The following is a 16,583-nucleotide window of genomic DNA, read 5'->3' on the forward strand; positions in this document are numbered from 1 at the left end:
ATCACTGTACACTACTATGCTGAATCCTTCATCCTGTAATCTTTGTTATTGTATTACCATATACAGCACCAGCGCCTGGCACATGTTCCTGTTTTAATTTTGTTATACCTCCATATATAACTTACTTGACTAATATTTTAAACTTTATCAGCATCATCTCTGAAACACCTCTATAATTCTCACCACAACCAGGCACAGTGCTGTTTGTACTGCAGCTCCTGTGGGTTCTCTTTGCCTTGTTTCTGCTGCATTTCCAGATCAGCACGTCGACCCTGAACACAAAATCACAAGGTAAAACATGAGTAATATAAATCATTTGGACCAGTACTTAAAATGCCTCTATTCACCATATATATCTGGATTTTAGCTTGTTTGTTAAGAAAATTAAACAAAAATGACCAAAGCAGGATGCTTCAAGGACTCTTTTCCATGTGGGATATAACACATGAACCCCACCAAACCCACCAACTGCTAGACTGCTGTATATACACACACTCTCTAGACCAGGCATGTCCAAACTATTCCATAAAGGGTCATGTGGCTGCAGGTTTTTGTTCCAACCAATCAAGAGAACACGATTTGACCAATCAACTGTCTGAAGACTGAGATCAGTTGATTTAATGAGTCAAGCCTGGTGTGATCCTGCTTGGTTGGAATGAAAACCTGCAGCCACATGAACCTTTATGGAATAGTTTGGACATTCCTGCTCTAGAGAGATGATGCTAAATAGAAGTACATACATCTGGCAGCAGGTTGGGGAATAGTTTTTTTTTTACAGGTTCATATATTCTTTTGACTTCATATTTGATTATTATTATGACAATGCTTCATTTTGGAAAACATTAGAATTTAATTTTCTAATATTAATTTGTCATACACTGTGCAAACAGAAACAGAAAATGATTTAATTTATAATATTGCCGGACATAGACTTCCATACATATGTGTGTCAATGACCTATTTTTTGTGTCCATGTGGTTTAGTCAAATTTAAAGGAGTTAAAATGTGAAAATAAACGTATGGATAACTTGCATACATTCTTTTTTTGTGGACTCAGGATTATGGCAAAAATGTCTAAGTGGTGTAACCATAAAAACACCATATCACTAGTTTGGCATGATCTTACATAATAACTTTTTATATTAAATAAAGGTAATGGAATACAATTGTTCTAAATATTACATTTAATCTGGGGAATCATGTCAATCAGGATCATTTACATTTTTTAAATGTATAATAAGTCCACTTAAATACACTGTAGGTGGATAAAATATGTAATATTTATCATTCTTTTGTGGTTACCATTTGACATTTTCAGGAGCATTCAGTCTTACTTTTGGTAAAAAAATGGTGCAAATATCATTTCAAATTACATAAAACCAACAAAAATACTATACTAGTATACTATACTACTACTATATAACCTGATGCTGATTTTAAAACTATTTATAAGATATTTTTAATTGCTCATCTTGCCAACTTTTATTTGTCACTGACCCATATACAGTATGTAATCTTGTATATCTATATCTATATATCTTGTATAAGCTTTGTATTGTCTGTCATAAACTAAAGCAGCTGTAACAGTTTGGTAACTATTTACAATGTGTCTAAATGACAACCAGTCTTTCTGGTACAGTAACTGGTGCAATGATATTTGAAGAAATAGTTTAAAGGGAAATGTATTTGATTTTTTAATTTGCCTCAGTGGGTCTGTTTAAATGATGTAACAGGATCAGCTCTGGTCAATTTTCAATTATGGAACGAGGTCTAGGTCCTGTGAGGTCAAAACTGTCTTTTTAATATACCTCCTCTCCTTTCTCTGCTTAACAGTGCCTGAAGGACTTTTCCATTTTAGAAGCACATGTAGTATTGATTAACCTTTCAATACATATCCTAACCTACTAATCTACTGTATTTGTTGCCAGGGTTACAAACCTGTAGGGCAGCATGGAAAGCTCGGCTCATGAAACCCCTCCAGGCCTGAGGCAGCAGGAGAGCACGGTGCCATTCGGATGGCTGAATGTTCACCTACACGCCAAAAAAAAGAACGCTATTAATATTATTTCAGCGGTTAAAAGTGTGAGTGAGGGGACAGAGGGAGGACAGTCTGAGACGTACTTCATGGATGAGCGCTGTCAGATTCTGCTGGTAGCTGCGGCTGCGGCTGACGAGGAAGCGATCGATCGGTTTGCCGTCGCGGTCCGTCTGCACGGGAAGCTCGTAACAGAGCAGCAGTCCAGCTACAACACACACACACACACACACACACACAAACACACACACACAAAATCATCTATAAACAACGTAGAAACATCACTGAAGTATTAAAACTTGTGCATGCAGAAATGAGAGTTTAGAGCATTTCACAAGCACTAAACAAAATCTTTACATCAGTTTCCTGTCAAAATATCCAAAAAACGAAACATAATAATAAGAATGACTGTACAATATGATATTTAGAGGTAGGGTTAGGGTTAGGGATGACTTGAATCACCTGCTAGTCCAGGCTTCAGCCCAGGCTGCTTGTTTTTCTCGTAGGTCTTCAGCATGAATGATGGGATTCCTGCCACTGTTTTACCCTGGTCTGAACGCAGGTTTCCCCCCCTCAGGGCAGAGAAGTACACCCCCCGTGGCATCTTGCTCATCTCCTGCTTCACCAGTGATGTCAGGAAGAGCTCGAAAGCTGAGGAGGAAAGAGAAGAAAGACGAACGTTTCGTAAGGAGGAGTTACATAACTACGTAGGACTGACGTTGTTTTAATTCAACCTCTAAAAACTGTTAAGTAAGACATGAATTAACCCAAGCTGAAGTGATCCCTCACTGGCTTCCCACCATGAACACATGAACCATATTTCATGGGGAGTCTGGCCAGGTTGGCAGCACCATGACTGAGGATTCAAGTCGGGTACATAGTGTACATGGTATGCAACTGCCTTTATCCCTGTGCCAGACATTCACCCATGTATGACACATGGCGTTTGACCTCGGTGTGACTGTATCTTACCTTGTAGAACTGGTAAAGATGTGAGAGCCAGCAGCTTCACATATGATGAACCAGGGACGGAGAGATCCTTCTCCTCTTCCTCTTTCTCCTGCGCGTCTTCATCCTCCTCCTGTTCAGGAAGCTTTATAGCCGGCCTGGCCTATCAGCAGAGAGGGGAGAGAAAAATCTGAGCTGACTATAAATCTATGAGACTAAATGTATGTAATATTATCTACAAATTGACCTAAATCTAATCTGTGTTGCACTGTTTGTTGATCTGTCTTGAAACCATTCATTAAAACATTTTGTTTAAAAAAGCTTTGATGGTTCTGCTTACAGCTGGTTCATATCATATCATCCTGGTAGATTTGAGGTGTCCCACAAGGATCAATATTAGGCCCCTTGCAATTTACTAGAAGTAATGATGAGTAGACACGGACAAGGTTGAAAAGATTTCTCTAACATATTTTTAATACCCTAAGAGGTAGGCAAATAGTGACCTGTGGGACAAATTTTGCCCTGCAGCAATAATATTGACCCTCTGATGAAAATTCTGACTTTCATAGTTTATGTCAAAACTTTAACATCATTTATCAAAAATCTGCAATTAACAAAATAAACCCAATGCTCCTGCGAATCCCAGTTATTGTCATATATCATTGTTACATCAGGCATTAAAACTGTCATACTACCTCAAATCCAATAAACCTTCCAGAAATCAAAGTTTAAGACATGAATTCAACAACTTTTGGCAGTGGAAAGAGAGATGCTGTGTTGATGCCATTTTCCTTTTAGATACAATCCTTGACAGTGTTGTATATCTGTTTTATTCTTAAATGAATGAGAAGAAATAAACATATAAACATGCGTTTCCACCGCATTGATTAATGGCCCACCAATGAAAACACTTTTGAAACACTTTTTTATTGTAATACAGATGATATTAAATTGAAATTTCCCTTTTCCTCATATCAATTTGCCAGATTTTTTGGATTGAGATGCAGGTAATTTAAGCTGGGTATGGAGAAAAGATGTTCTCTTAAGACTGTTAAGAAAGTAGGAGTAGGATACTTACAGCTTCAGGAAGCAGAGTTATTTTGTGGACCACTTCAGGAAAATCTGCCAAAGCCCTGTAGCCACAGCTGGCCACCTCTGGATCCTGTTACAACAAACACATGCACACAAACAAAAGCCTCTTTTATTTTTTGACATTCAACACTCTAAACACTCAGAATCACCCTCAAGTCAAATTATATGGCTTGTATAAATTTTGGGGTATAAAGTTCATACAGTGAGTCTAACATTTTGTTATGTTCAGCAGGCACGCACACACACACACACACACACACACACACACACACACACACACACACACACACACACACACACACACACACACACACACACACACACACACACACACACACACACACACACACACACACACACACACACACACACACACACACACACACACACATCTTCAGTGCACAGACCTTGCTCACAGCATAATTCCAGAGGAAGCTGACCACCTCCTCTTTTAGTTTCTGGGGAAACAAAAGACAGATAAAAATTAGTTTTTACAGCAACAGAAACTTTCTGCCAGCTAAGTCTGCTTTCATATTAAAAGTACCATCATATATTAAAAAAAAGATTCAAGGCACATTAAAAGATAAGCTGTTTTTCCATTTGGCCAGTGATAACTGCAAGTTAAAATATTCATCACCAGCAGCTAAAGGACTTGGAATTTGTGAAGCGGTCTCACTGTGATTATCAGAAAGCAAACAACCACATAATCTGTAGCATTAGAGGCTGTGGAGCATTCATTCCTTTTGTTTGTTTCTAATTTAGTTTTTTCTGTTAAGACTTTTCAGATGCTCCTGGATTCACAAAGAAAATGACTTCATGTGTATCCAGCTCCCAGCTTAGAGAAAAGCTCCTCTCTTGTGACTTTAAAGTCTAATTAGTATGATTATAACCACAAATTGTAGCTAAATATCATTCTACTGCCCAAACTGTCAAATATGCAGATGTGACATTTGCAAGGTAGGAAATAGAGGAAGAAATGAAGTCACAAAAAAGACAAATGTAAAGCAAAGGTCCACTGTGCAATGTACATTCAAATGTTTTACAGCAGCCACCTGCTCCTATGAGGGTGGTTGTAGACAAAATGTACTCAAATGTATAGAGACCAAATTGGTGTCAAAACATTCTTTGGAACCTGTTTGTCAAAAAGATTGAGAGTCTACACTCATGCTAGCAGCTCTGTAAGCCTGCACTTTGTCACAGTGGTAATAAATGCCAACATGCTGATGTTTACCATGTTCACCATCGTAGTTTTAGCATGTTAGCATGCTAAAACCCAGCTGAAGGGGATGTTATTCATTTTGCATGAATTTCATCATAAATCAAAGTCTTGGACAAAACCTCAACCTGAAGTATTACCATGCCTGTGGCTGAATGGCTTCATTTATAATGCAGCTCTCTGAATTTTGACAGACTGCCACCAAAATGTGACATTTTGTGTTGACGCCTTGGATGTTTAAGAACGACATCTTAAAGATCATGGTTCATTATGTATTTATAGCCCCCACATCTATATGTGATTGTATTTATTGTGATGGTTTATGTCTGTAGAAAGATGACGTTGTTTTTCTGTTGCAGTGTCTCTATTTATGCTACCACTAGGGGGCGCCAGCTTAGGACATTATCAAATTCTCCAAATATTGGCTTTATTTCTCTAATATTTAATGCAGACATTTAAAGAGGCTAAAACTGATAGATATCAGCACAGGGTTTTAACACAATTAGGAATTTTAATTTTTTTTAATTTCTTTTGCAGGTTATTTAATTTTCAATATTCTTTCTTTTTTTCCACACTCAATTGAATGACCCCCCCCCCCCCCCCACCATCGTTTCTCCTGTTAATACTGTCTTAACCTCCCATGTTATAAAAGCCACACAAAGCTCTTACTGCATCACACAGAACCTTTCATGACAGATCATGGTACCTGGTACTCCTCTGATGTGACAGTGAGTGTGGGAACCAGAGCCAGAAGCTCAGCTATAGCTTTGACCATCAGTGGACGGGAGTCACAGCTGAGCCCGGGCCCAAGACTTCTCCATGTTGACACGATGTCCACTACCTGTAAAACAAACCTCATGAAACTCAGTAAAAACATGAGACAGGAAAGCTGCTATATAAATAAAGCTTGTTTTAATTACTAACTTTTTTTTTTTTTTTTTTTTTACTCAAAAATTAATGCAGTTATGTACTGAATATGGCAACAATTGCCTATGATGCTCTGGTCCATATGCAAAAGAAAAATTTAATTAATGAGAGTGTGTGTGTGTGTGTGTGTGTGTCTGACCTCTGCCCGACACAGCTCTTGTAATCCTTGCAGGGCGAGAGCAGCAGGGCTTGCCAGGTCTGGTTTAGTGCACTGGTTCAGAGTGAGTGTAATGGCTGCCAACATGTCACCTCCATGCTGGTAAGGCCTGGAACACACACACAAATCAAATACTACACAGTGTCAGGTTATGGAAGGAAAACATACTGTACCTTTAGAATTGTGTAATAAGGTCAAAGAGCAGAGACTAATGGCAGTCTCCATTTACTTTATATGAAAGCTTAAAAGACAACTGAACCTTTTTAACATACAAAACATGTACACATATGTTATATTCTAATAAGAGGTGTGATGGGCTTATCGTAGAATCAAAGTTGAAAACAGGCTCAGCTGTTGGTTCAGGGTTAAAGCTTTTATACAGGTATATATTTAAGATAAAGATTTTACATTAAAATTTGTGAGAATTCAACCAAACAAATCATGGTGCCAAATGGGGGTGGGGGGGGTAAATCGATACAGCATAGCATCGCGATATTTTGCGTGGCAATATTGTATCGATTCAGGGACACCAAGTATCGATCTTTTATTATATAAATTGCAAATGGTACTAGAATAATTAAATCAACTGCTTTTTCAGTCCACTAGGTGGCTCTAGTCTGTTTTCTGATGAGGTCAGCAGAGGTGACAGTCAGCGTGCAGGAGGAAGTTTTCCTTTGGGGACATAATTTGCAGTTGAAAAAAGAATAATGAATTGCAAAATAGATCGCACCATATCGCAATATATTTAAAATCGCAATAATATTGTATAACCTCTGGTGATTCCCTCCCCTAGTGCCAAACATAGAACAGGACTTTGACTTTACAGCAATGCTAGCAGCTCCATGAGGCTGAACTTGAGCTAAATGCTAACACCAGCATATACTAACATGCTCACAATGACGATGCTAGCATGTTATTGTTCAACAAGTGAAATGTTTACCATGTTTACTATGTTGGTTTAGCGTGTTACCATGCTAATGTTTGCTAATTAGCCGAGGCTGGCGTCATTAGTTTAGCAGATATTGGACAAATTAAAACTGATGATGGTGCTAGATGAAAGGTCAGAGGATCAAAGTTATTACAATTTATCCTCTGGGAACCATCAATATGTGTACCAAATTATGTGCAGAAGAGCATAAGCGAACATTTTGACCTCCTGGTGGCGTTAGTCAGAGGTTTTTCACAGTTACTTAAACATATCCTTGGGGAACATGAATGTCAACAAAATGTCACTGCAATTCATTAAATAGTTGTCAAGATATTTCAGTCTGAAGGAACCAAAGTGATGGTTCAACAAGCCTCCTACAGGACACGAAGCCAACAAATGTTATTGGAGGTATTTTCTTCTAATAGAACGGTTACACAATGTGGCAATTTTTGTCCACTGATCTTTCAAAGAAAGAATAAACATATGTGAGGTGATACCCAATCCATCGTTACTCCCAAGTGCACTCAACCAGTCGAACCCTTAGGCCCCCTAACAAGAGGTGGTCTGACCTCTCTCTGCAGATGTCCCTGAGGCAGGCGGCCCTGGCCAGAATCTGCTCCCACTGGGCGTCCCTCCCCACCACCACCCTGCTGTCCTTCTGACCCAGCAGACGCTGCAGCTCGGGGTAAACTCGGTCCTTACACAAAGAAACAAGTGTGGGTTGAGAAAGAGAGGACAACACAGGAAGAGGATACATTCGGACGAAGGGTAGACGGACAGACCTGTTTCTTCCACAGAGCAGTCATCAGGCGCATTGCCACTGCTTTCAGCTTGGGGGTGCTGGCCAGCATGTGGAGAGTCTGCAGCACCATGGGGACACAGAGCTGCAACATCAAAGCACAGGGTTAATATAGTTAAAATATTCCTAACATCAGCTCTCTGCCTAGTCTCACAAACCTGACTATGAGTCAGAGCAAAGTATGCACTCGCACATAGATTCTTCTTCTTCTTTAATATTCAGAACATGAATTATGATTCAATTACAATCACAAACACACTCTTCAGAAAGGATGCGTGAATTGAATTAATGGAGTTATGCGCTGGAGTGCATCGGAGATGGGTTGTATTTCATGTTATATTTCATCAGAGGTGTTCACTACCTTATGAGTCCCGAGGTTTGGCAGGCAGTTGAGCACAGCATGAGCCAGATCTGGATTCTTTTCCTTCCCCAGCTTGAACAACAGAACAGGAAGGAGGGAAGGGACCTGCAGACACACATGTGAGACTGGCTGAAGGAAACTGGATGAAGTCACCTCTTATTTCCTGTAGTAGTTTTGTATGTTGGGATTTCCAGATACTGAAATATTTAACATGAAGTCAGTTTTCAAACCTCCACACAATTTAAAGTGCCCTACTAAAGGAGGCTAATACTTCTGCAATCATTCATCTTGTATTATATATTTGTACTTAACGCCCTGGTGGGTAAAGTTTTAACGTGATTGCAGCAACTTACAAATGACTCAGATGCTGTTTGTACAAAAACTTGAAATTTAGAGCAGACCATGTATTGCTTTCAGCTCATTCATCTCAGTCCGTCACAGTTTATTTTAAAGGGATACTAACTTCTGCCACTGGGGGGCACTAAAGATAACCATTTTCAAATTCTACACATAGTGCCTTTAATTTAGATCAATTTGTACACTTCACTCTGTCATCAAGTATTTTTTTTTCTGTTGATCAGTGTTAAAATATCGTAATTACATCTAACGTGATAACATAGGGTTAAAACCAAACAAACAAGCTATACTATATACTGTGCAGTAATAAGAGTACATTTTGAAAACAAATGCAATTCCAGATCAGATCTGCTGCAATGTAATTTGAATTATGAACACCAAACAAATCTGAAGGGTCATACATTACTTGAGTTGTAGTATAAAAACAAATACAGATTTATACTTCTCCCATAACCTCCAATCAGTTAATATGAGATGATCTGTTAAAATAGTTTTGCTAGTTTTTTGGTTTTAGCATGGATATGTATTTCCTATTTTCCTCATCCACAATGTCCTTGTGCTTAACTAGATTTATGTCATTAAAGGAGAGGTGCACATTACCAGGGAAAAAACTGACTATCCATTCTGGACATTGTGGTTGTGTTCTGATACCCATACTACCATACTATTTAGTATGCCAGAAGACGATTTTTAGTATGTCTCAAAACATAGTATGTCAAATACAGTATGCCAAAAGTAACAGGATTTCCTACTACATCTGGTCACATTTTGCAGTAAGCCAACATGTTCTTCTGGCTGTTTGGACCCACAATCCCTTAGCTTAGCTGAAGATTCATCACATGGACTGAGCCACCAAGACAGCACAGAGACATCGACAGTGCTAAGATAGATGCCAGGGCAATAACAGAACGTCAATGGCAGATAAAGCAATGTGTCCCAATTGAATGCATACTGCATGCAACAGTACATACTTTGTAAGGGGTAGTTGCAGTATGTACTAAGCTATTCAGAAGGCAGCATATAACTTGTCAAACACAGGTGTTGCTGTAATGACACCATTAATTGCTGGAGTAGAACTAGATCATTAATGTGATGATCTCCACATGTGCTCTCTCTGCTATGACAGGGTTCAGGCTAGTCAGATTGATTCAGACAGGGAAGAAGAAGATGGACAGAGTTTTGACAGGGGAGGGAAGATTCTGAAGAGGCGATGCTCCTCAGGCACACGTCAGTCACATTTGAAGGAGTCTATCTCCCAAGTTTATCGTCAATGTAGCAGAGGAGTCTTGTAGTTTAACTTAACTGTATTTATAAAAACACTTTACTGTAAGTCCCCCTATTTAGCATTCAAAAGCAATATATAAACAGTTAAAAAACACAGATGTACTAATATACATAGGAGAAGTAGTAACTTAGTCAACACTTAAAATGTCCTTATATCTGCTTATAATTACATTATGTGTTATAAACCAGTGATTAATATGTTTGTATACTGCTTGTTAATTTTTAATAGGAGGACTTAAAGGAAAGTGCTACTGAGAAAAAAAATGAGAAAAATGCATCAAAATAAAAATGCGCTTCACGTTCTTGATGTTTTTTCAATAAAATTCAGTAAGTAAGTTGCTATAGAGATGCATATCTGTACATATGCACAAACCCCAGCAGGGTGAGCTGTGGTGACAGTACAGGTTCAAGGCTGCCCCACCTCTCTTTCCCCCTAATGATATGACCCACAGACATCAGCATCTGAGCTCCCGTCTCATTTCTAACCACATCCACTCTGGTCAAGCTTTATGGAATCAGGTTAGTGAGTGGAATGAAGGACAATGCAGGGTTAACAGTTTATCACTCCCCTGGGTGCTGAGGTCACAAATAGGAAGTAGTCAGAGTCCTTGGACTGTGGTCAGCAACAGCTCTGCAGTGGAACAGGCTTTGATTAACATAAAGCACTTACTGCTGCCCTGCACCTTGGCTGTTGCATAGCAACCCCTTTACCTGCATGGCTTGAAATGAGGAGGGAGGGGCACAGAGGCACACAGGAGATTTTCCTTCAACTTACTGGAGTGTATGCTTTCAGTGTACCCCTGTAGTGTCTGCTGTTGACCCTAACTATCACCTTCAATCAATTAAACATCCTTCCATTTCAATTCAATAAATATATGTTGCACCTTTGCATCTGCACACATTGTGAGCTGAATCCGAATGCTAATCTATAAAGTGTTTGGGGTGTTTTGTGACTGCATGCAGGCAGATGTGAGGTGATGGGCTACAGCGAGGAGGGAAATCCAGCCGATTCAAATATGCCAATAACCTTCTACCAACGCATGAAACGACCGGCGCAAGTAGCACTCTGGGAGCAATTAGAGCAGCGGGGGAATACTCGGAGGCGTCTAACGAGCCCGAGTAATGAGCAGCCTGTAACACCGTGTGATATTTCACTTCATCTTTCTGGAGCTAGAGTGACTCCATTTGCAGTCCCAGAGGGTCAGAGGGAAGTCTGTCAGTTTTAACATCTCTTTATGAAGCAGCAGAAGAGCCAGAAACTGAAGGCAGGTTCCGTCACTGTTCAAAGTCAAAGATTCACAAAAATATCTGTATATCGTAAATGAAATCATCCATTCAAGCATAGCAGCCGTTGACTGACCACATGTCATACTGCACATTAATGTTGGCCGTTTTCCATGGTAGAGCTCTGGGTTTTAGTTTGATATCCTTCTTTTCGGGCAGCTGTAGAGTTAATTTCTTTTCAGTAGTCTACAAAAATCAAGTGTGAAGAACTTTTCATCTGTACGAACGTATACAACACTGTAAATGCCTTGTATGACTGACACATACAAAATAAAATTCTGTTCTTTTTAAGCATAACTGAACCATTAGCACTGCTCCAACATCCATCCAACATCTCCAATTTGCTTATTTAAATAAATCCGGTGTTCTCCTCATTGTTGAACCCAATTAGACAAATAAAGAAACCAATGAGAAGCTCTGTAGGCAGGTTTTAGAAGAGAATTGGAACATTTCTTACTTTGGTGACCCCTAGTGGCGGGATAAAAGAAAACACTTTGACAGACTAAAGTGAAAATGGTTTTTAATATTAATTATTTGCATGTTCTACAAATAATTGTATTGTCAGGTGGAGCTATAGGCTCTGAGAGAAAGAGGTGGTATGATATTAATGATGGTGTGGGTGAAAAAATCAGATGTAGCTCCCTGGAATCTTCTGTCATGGAATGGCACTTTATCACCTGAGTGAATGTGTTATTAGACAGGCAGTCATAAGTTAAGCCTTGTATTGGTGGAATTGTGTGCAAGACAAACATAACTGATGTTTAGTGCCATGTGGTGGTCCCAACATCTCCCAGAGTCTGCCAGACGCTCTGCAGACGAACCATAAACACCACCGACCATAAAGAACATCATTATCTACAACTACTGCCTGGAGGCCCACACTTTCTTTTCTCCAGTGTTGTTAGAGTGGAACTTTTCTTTCAAAAAAAATCAGATCTTGCTCTCCAGAGGACATATTTCAGCTCGCCTACTAGCTTATATATTGAAAATTCTCATATGGCAGCCGACTACAACAGGTTTATATTTGGAGACAGTTAATGAAAATTCATAACTTCTTCACTGTTTACCTTTATGTTAGTTATGCTATACTGCAGTTTTTAAAGGGGACGTAATATGCTGTTTTGTGATTTTCTGTTATTTTTATACTGGTATGATGTCGTATATCTATTTTAAACATGGTCAAAGTTCAAAAACTTGAGGTTAAGGTATGTAAAAGTTCTCTCTGCAAGGCAGAAACCAGAGCTTTGCTTACTTAGTTTACAAAATGACCTCTACTTCCTCCTAAAAACCAGGAGGTCCAAAATGGCCAATCATTCCATAGACTTTGGTTGCTAAATGTTTTGCTAAAGTTGCTCCATGGGTTATTAACAATGTCCAACAATTGATTCCAGCTCCTACATGTACAGATGTATTGTAGAAGTTTAACAGAATTTCGAGTAAAGAAGAACAAATAGAAGTTAGCCTCTGGTGCTATCTGGCTAAACCGGCCTGTTTCAGACAGAGGCTGAACTCAGGTAGCTGCATAAAGGACCAGTATGAGATAAATGAGGAGGTTTCTTTTAACCATATATGATGCAAAGATATTCCAGTAGAGCCCCAGAATATAAATACAGACCTGGATACGTGCAGAATACGTCCCCTTTAAGACCTATTGGGTTAGTTAATTTGTACATTTGTAAATAATTAGTGTACAAAAACAGGTTTTCTGTTAAAGAGTATGTCTGGTGAGTATATGACATTGTGGTAATGTTCATTATACTTCATTTACTATCTGACCTATTAGTAACTAGCTGTTATTTGACTGTGCTGGCTACTACTTGAACCTTGGCATTTATATGAATACCAATTCCTCTTTGAAAATGCACAGGTTTCGGTGCTGTTTACATGTATTATTTTTTTGTGAATGTATATTTTATAGAATATTCTAAGAAAAGTTGTCTCCAAATATAGGTATATTTTGTTTAATCTTCACCTACCTGCTCTGAAGAAGGAGACCCAATTCTAACACTTTGAGGCATTGCTTGTTTTGCCTCAAGGATGAAATGTACATATTTCAGTTTTTAACCTTACTCAAATATTCAAGTGTGTGTCATTTATTTAAAGCTCACATGGAAATAAAAGCTTTTCCCCCCGAGAGCTCCTTTGTGTAGAACTGAGCGCTGTGGATTATCTACCTGGCAGGGGTCGGCCGCAGCCACGGCCTGACCCGCGTTCAGAGCCAGCTGGCAGACGTCTTCTCGACCCGTGATGATGAGATGGGTCACGACGAGGACGAGGGTGGAGGGCAGGCGCTGGCTGGACGACAGGGCCGAGCGGACCGACAGCAACCAATCGGCGGCCGCCGCGCGATCGCCCGCCACTTTGCGGAGTACGGACAGAGCCACGCTGAGCTCACTGTACCAGGAAGTGAGAGGCAGGGCCAACGGTACGCCAGACTGGGTGGAAGGAGAGAAGAAGATGAAGTGACTAAAAGATGAAGTGCATATCACTTATTATATTCTTCTGTATTCTGTTATTCTAGCATGTATTGAACTATTTTTGATCTTTGAGCACTGATGTCATTTTATAAAAAATTAAGTTTATTCTTACACTGTTAAATATCACAGCCTGTATTACATATTATTGTCACAAGTACTTGGTAACCACATTAGTGTTTATGTATGTTAATGTAAATATTCTGTATATATAAGATTATCGGCTCATATATCGATATTCCTTAATATTGGTATCGGCATCGGCCCAAAAAAATCCAGTATCAGTCAGGCTGTAGTACATAGAGCCACTGTGGTGCACTGCAGTGAAGAGAATGACAGTGCTTACAGCTAAAGTTTCAGAGGTGTTTTTCACTAGTGTACTTCTACCAGTAAAGTCACATGACCTCCTTTCTGATGGGATTATTTAACAAACACTGTTAATCTGAAGAAGTGTAGTTCAAGAGACCTTTGACAGCGATGCTCCTCTTTTATGACATCATTATTATGGAAGGCATTATTTACTACTAGTGGACCAACTATACAGCTCTCTGGGACTGTACGTCATGACTTAAATACCAAGAATATTCAGGATGCCAGAATATAATTTGCAGTTATGAGATCCTCTAATAAATAACATCCCTAAAACAATCACTTATACTATAAAACAGGCTGTGCAATCTTCTTTATTGTGCATATGCATATAAGACAGCAAATAAAATCAGCTTGGGACAAAGTGATGGATGCCCAGTGTCTGAAGTGCTACCTGGCTGGGTTTATCCGTGTGTCTGCTGATGCAGCGTAGCAGGCTGTGGGCCAGGTTGTGGTTCTGGTTGTGTGTCCTCTGGTCAGACAGCGGCTCAGTGAGACCTGAACAGGACAGGAGCTGCAGCACAGGAAGAACCAGGACTGGACTCAACCAGGGACAAAGCTCAGCCTGCTCTGGGACTAAACTCAAAGCTTTATTTGGACAGAAAGGGGAGAAAAAGATAAAATAAATCATTTTAGGGATTAGAATGTGAAGTAGGATAACAAAAGGATATAATCAAGAACTTGTCATGGCTCAAAACTGACATTTATAGAAAAGTTTGGTATCATTTTGAACCAGGAGCATCTGCAGATGAATTCCATCCCCAACATGATATAATCCACTAAAGTTATGCATGATACGAGATGAATAAATACCTGTCTTCACCGCTATCTTGACTGTAAGGGGAGTTGACAGCGGCAACTGAGTGATATTCTTTGTTTGGGAGGTAGAGAGTTCTAGAAGTTTAGACTTATCATCATGTTTTTTAGTTTCCTTATTAAGTTTGTTAATGACAGTCTGTGTTTTTACACAAGGTTAGCACCCGCTCTCCAATCCCACCCCCACCCCCCTTTATAATGGTATTATATCATCATTATATCAGTGGTATAAAATGATCTTCAAATGACAATATTATCGTTTATCGCGATTATTTCTGAGACGATATATATCGTCCAATGAAAGTAGTTATCGTGGCAGGTCTAGTGGTGCTAGAGGAAAAGTCAGAGGGTCACCGAAGTCGGAAGGGTCTATCTATCTATCTATGAACATTTTCATGCACAATATCATAATAACCCATAACGAGTCTAACATCATGGCTTGTTATGATATTCATTACACAAACCAATTAGAGATGAAATACTCTTAATGAGCTGATTTGCAGAAGCTGGAGAAGATGATATGGAGTGTTTGGCCTTGGGTTTGTTTCCCCTGCAGCAGGCCTTTTATAGGATGATGTGATTTTAATCTGCTCAGAGCACGGTGATATAAAAAATGGTTTCATCTGTAGGTCAGGATTTCAGCCAGGTGATTTACCGGTGTCTGCACCAATCATTTTTCCACCAGGGGACCTATTAAGTCTTCAGTATGTCTTAAACAAACGATTGGCGATGGTGTTGTTTTATAATGTCTTAAAGGCAGAGTTTGACATTTTGGGACACACAATAAAAAGCTGAAGTGTAAAAAATAACATTATAATTTTACAGGTTATTTCTTCTTTTTTTTTTCCTACCTAAACTGAGCAGGCTGGTCTGCTGAGCTGCAGGAGCCTCAAGCAGGAGCAAGGCCACGCCCATCAGCAGCTCGTCCAATGGCAGCTCCTGCAAGCACACAGTGTTAATACACATATAGTACTATTGTGTGTCCTGATGCTGGTTATATGATCCTAAATAAATAACACATTCAGATGAATTTGCAAAGAAAATGATGATCTAAAATCTTATTGGATGAGAAATGCTGCTGTGTCACCTGTTGGCAGGCAGGCAAGAGCTGCTGCATTAAGCTGAGGAGCGGTCTGCAGTCTCCGCTTAACTTTAGGCAGCGCTGACAGGCGCAAAGCAGCTGCAGCATCAGCCCGACTCTCTCAGTCCTCCATCGCTCCTCGGAGGCCCCGACCAGACCCTGAAGCAGAGTGTCCATGAATCCACGTAGCTCCAGCACGGCCTCCACACTGTCCACCTGTCAGCACAGACAGAACACCAGCTCATCCTTTATTACTTCCTCAAACTACTAGTAAACTCAACATTTAGGTGAAAATATAAATATAAATAATATATAAAATAAATACATTTCAACTTGAGTAAAAGACAAAACCTCTATTTTTTTAGGTTATTATAGCATCCTTACAATTATTTTAATGACATATGATTTGCTTCTTACTGTTATATACCAGTATGTGCTTTGTTTATACAACCACT

General features: G+C 39.4%; 1 protein-coding gene across 1 annotated transcript in view; it reads right to left on the reverse strand.

Annotated features, from left to right (window-relative positions):
• focad (focadhesin) overlaps positions 1-16,583 on the reverse strand; it is a 45,969-nt gene that overhangs the window by 16,271 nt on the left and 13,115 nt on the right. The window contains exons 7-22 of the mRNA XM_062444804.1: positions 16,135-16,344; positions 15,899-15,986; positions 14,626-14,819; positions 13,563-13,823; positions 8,464-8,568; positions 8,086-8,187; positions 7,873-8,000; positions 6,358-6,484; positions 5,998-6,132; positions 4,483-4,533; positions 4,062-4,145; positions 3,008-3,146; positions 2,498-2,686; positions 2,122-2,243; positions 1,939-2,031; positions 184-272 (exon numbers count right to left, since the gene is read on the reverse strand). Of these exons, the coding sequence (XP_062300788.1) occupies positions 184-272; positions 1,939-2,031; positions 2,122-2,243; positions 2,498-2,686; positions 3,008-3,146; positions 4,062-4,145; positions 4,483-4,533; positions 5,998-6,132; positions 6,358-6,484; positions 7,873-8,000; positions 8,086-8,187; positions 8,464-8,568; positions 13,563-13,823; positions 14,626-14,819; positions 15,899-15,986; positions 16,135-16,344 (2,117 nt within the window). The remainder of the gene's footprint in view (positions 1-183; positions 273-1,938; positions 2,032-2,121; positions 2,244-2,497; positions 2,687-3,007; positions 3,147-4,061; positions 4,146-4,482; positions 4,534-5,997; positions 6,133-6,357; positions 6,485-7,872; positions 8,001-8,085; positions 8,188-8,463; positions 8,569-13,562; positions 13,824-14,625; positions 14,820-15,898; positions 15,987-16,134; positions 16,345-16,583) is intronic.

This window comes from Scomber scombrus, chromosome 23 (assembly GCF_963691925.1).
Source record: "Scomber scombrus chromosome 23, fScoSco1.1, whole genome shotgun sequence".
Classification (NCBI taxonomy): Eukaryota; Metazoa; Chordata; class Actinopteri; order Scombriformes; family Scombridae; genus Scomber; species Scomber scombrus.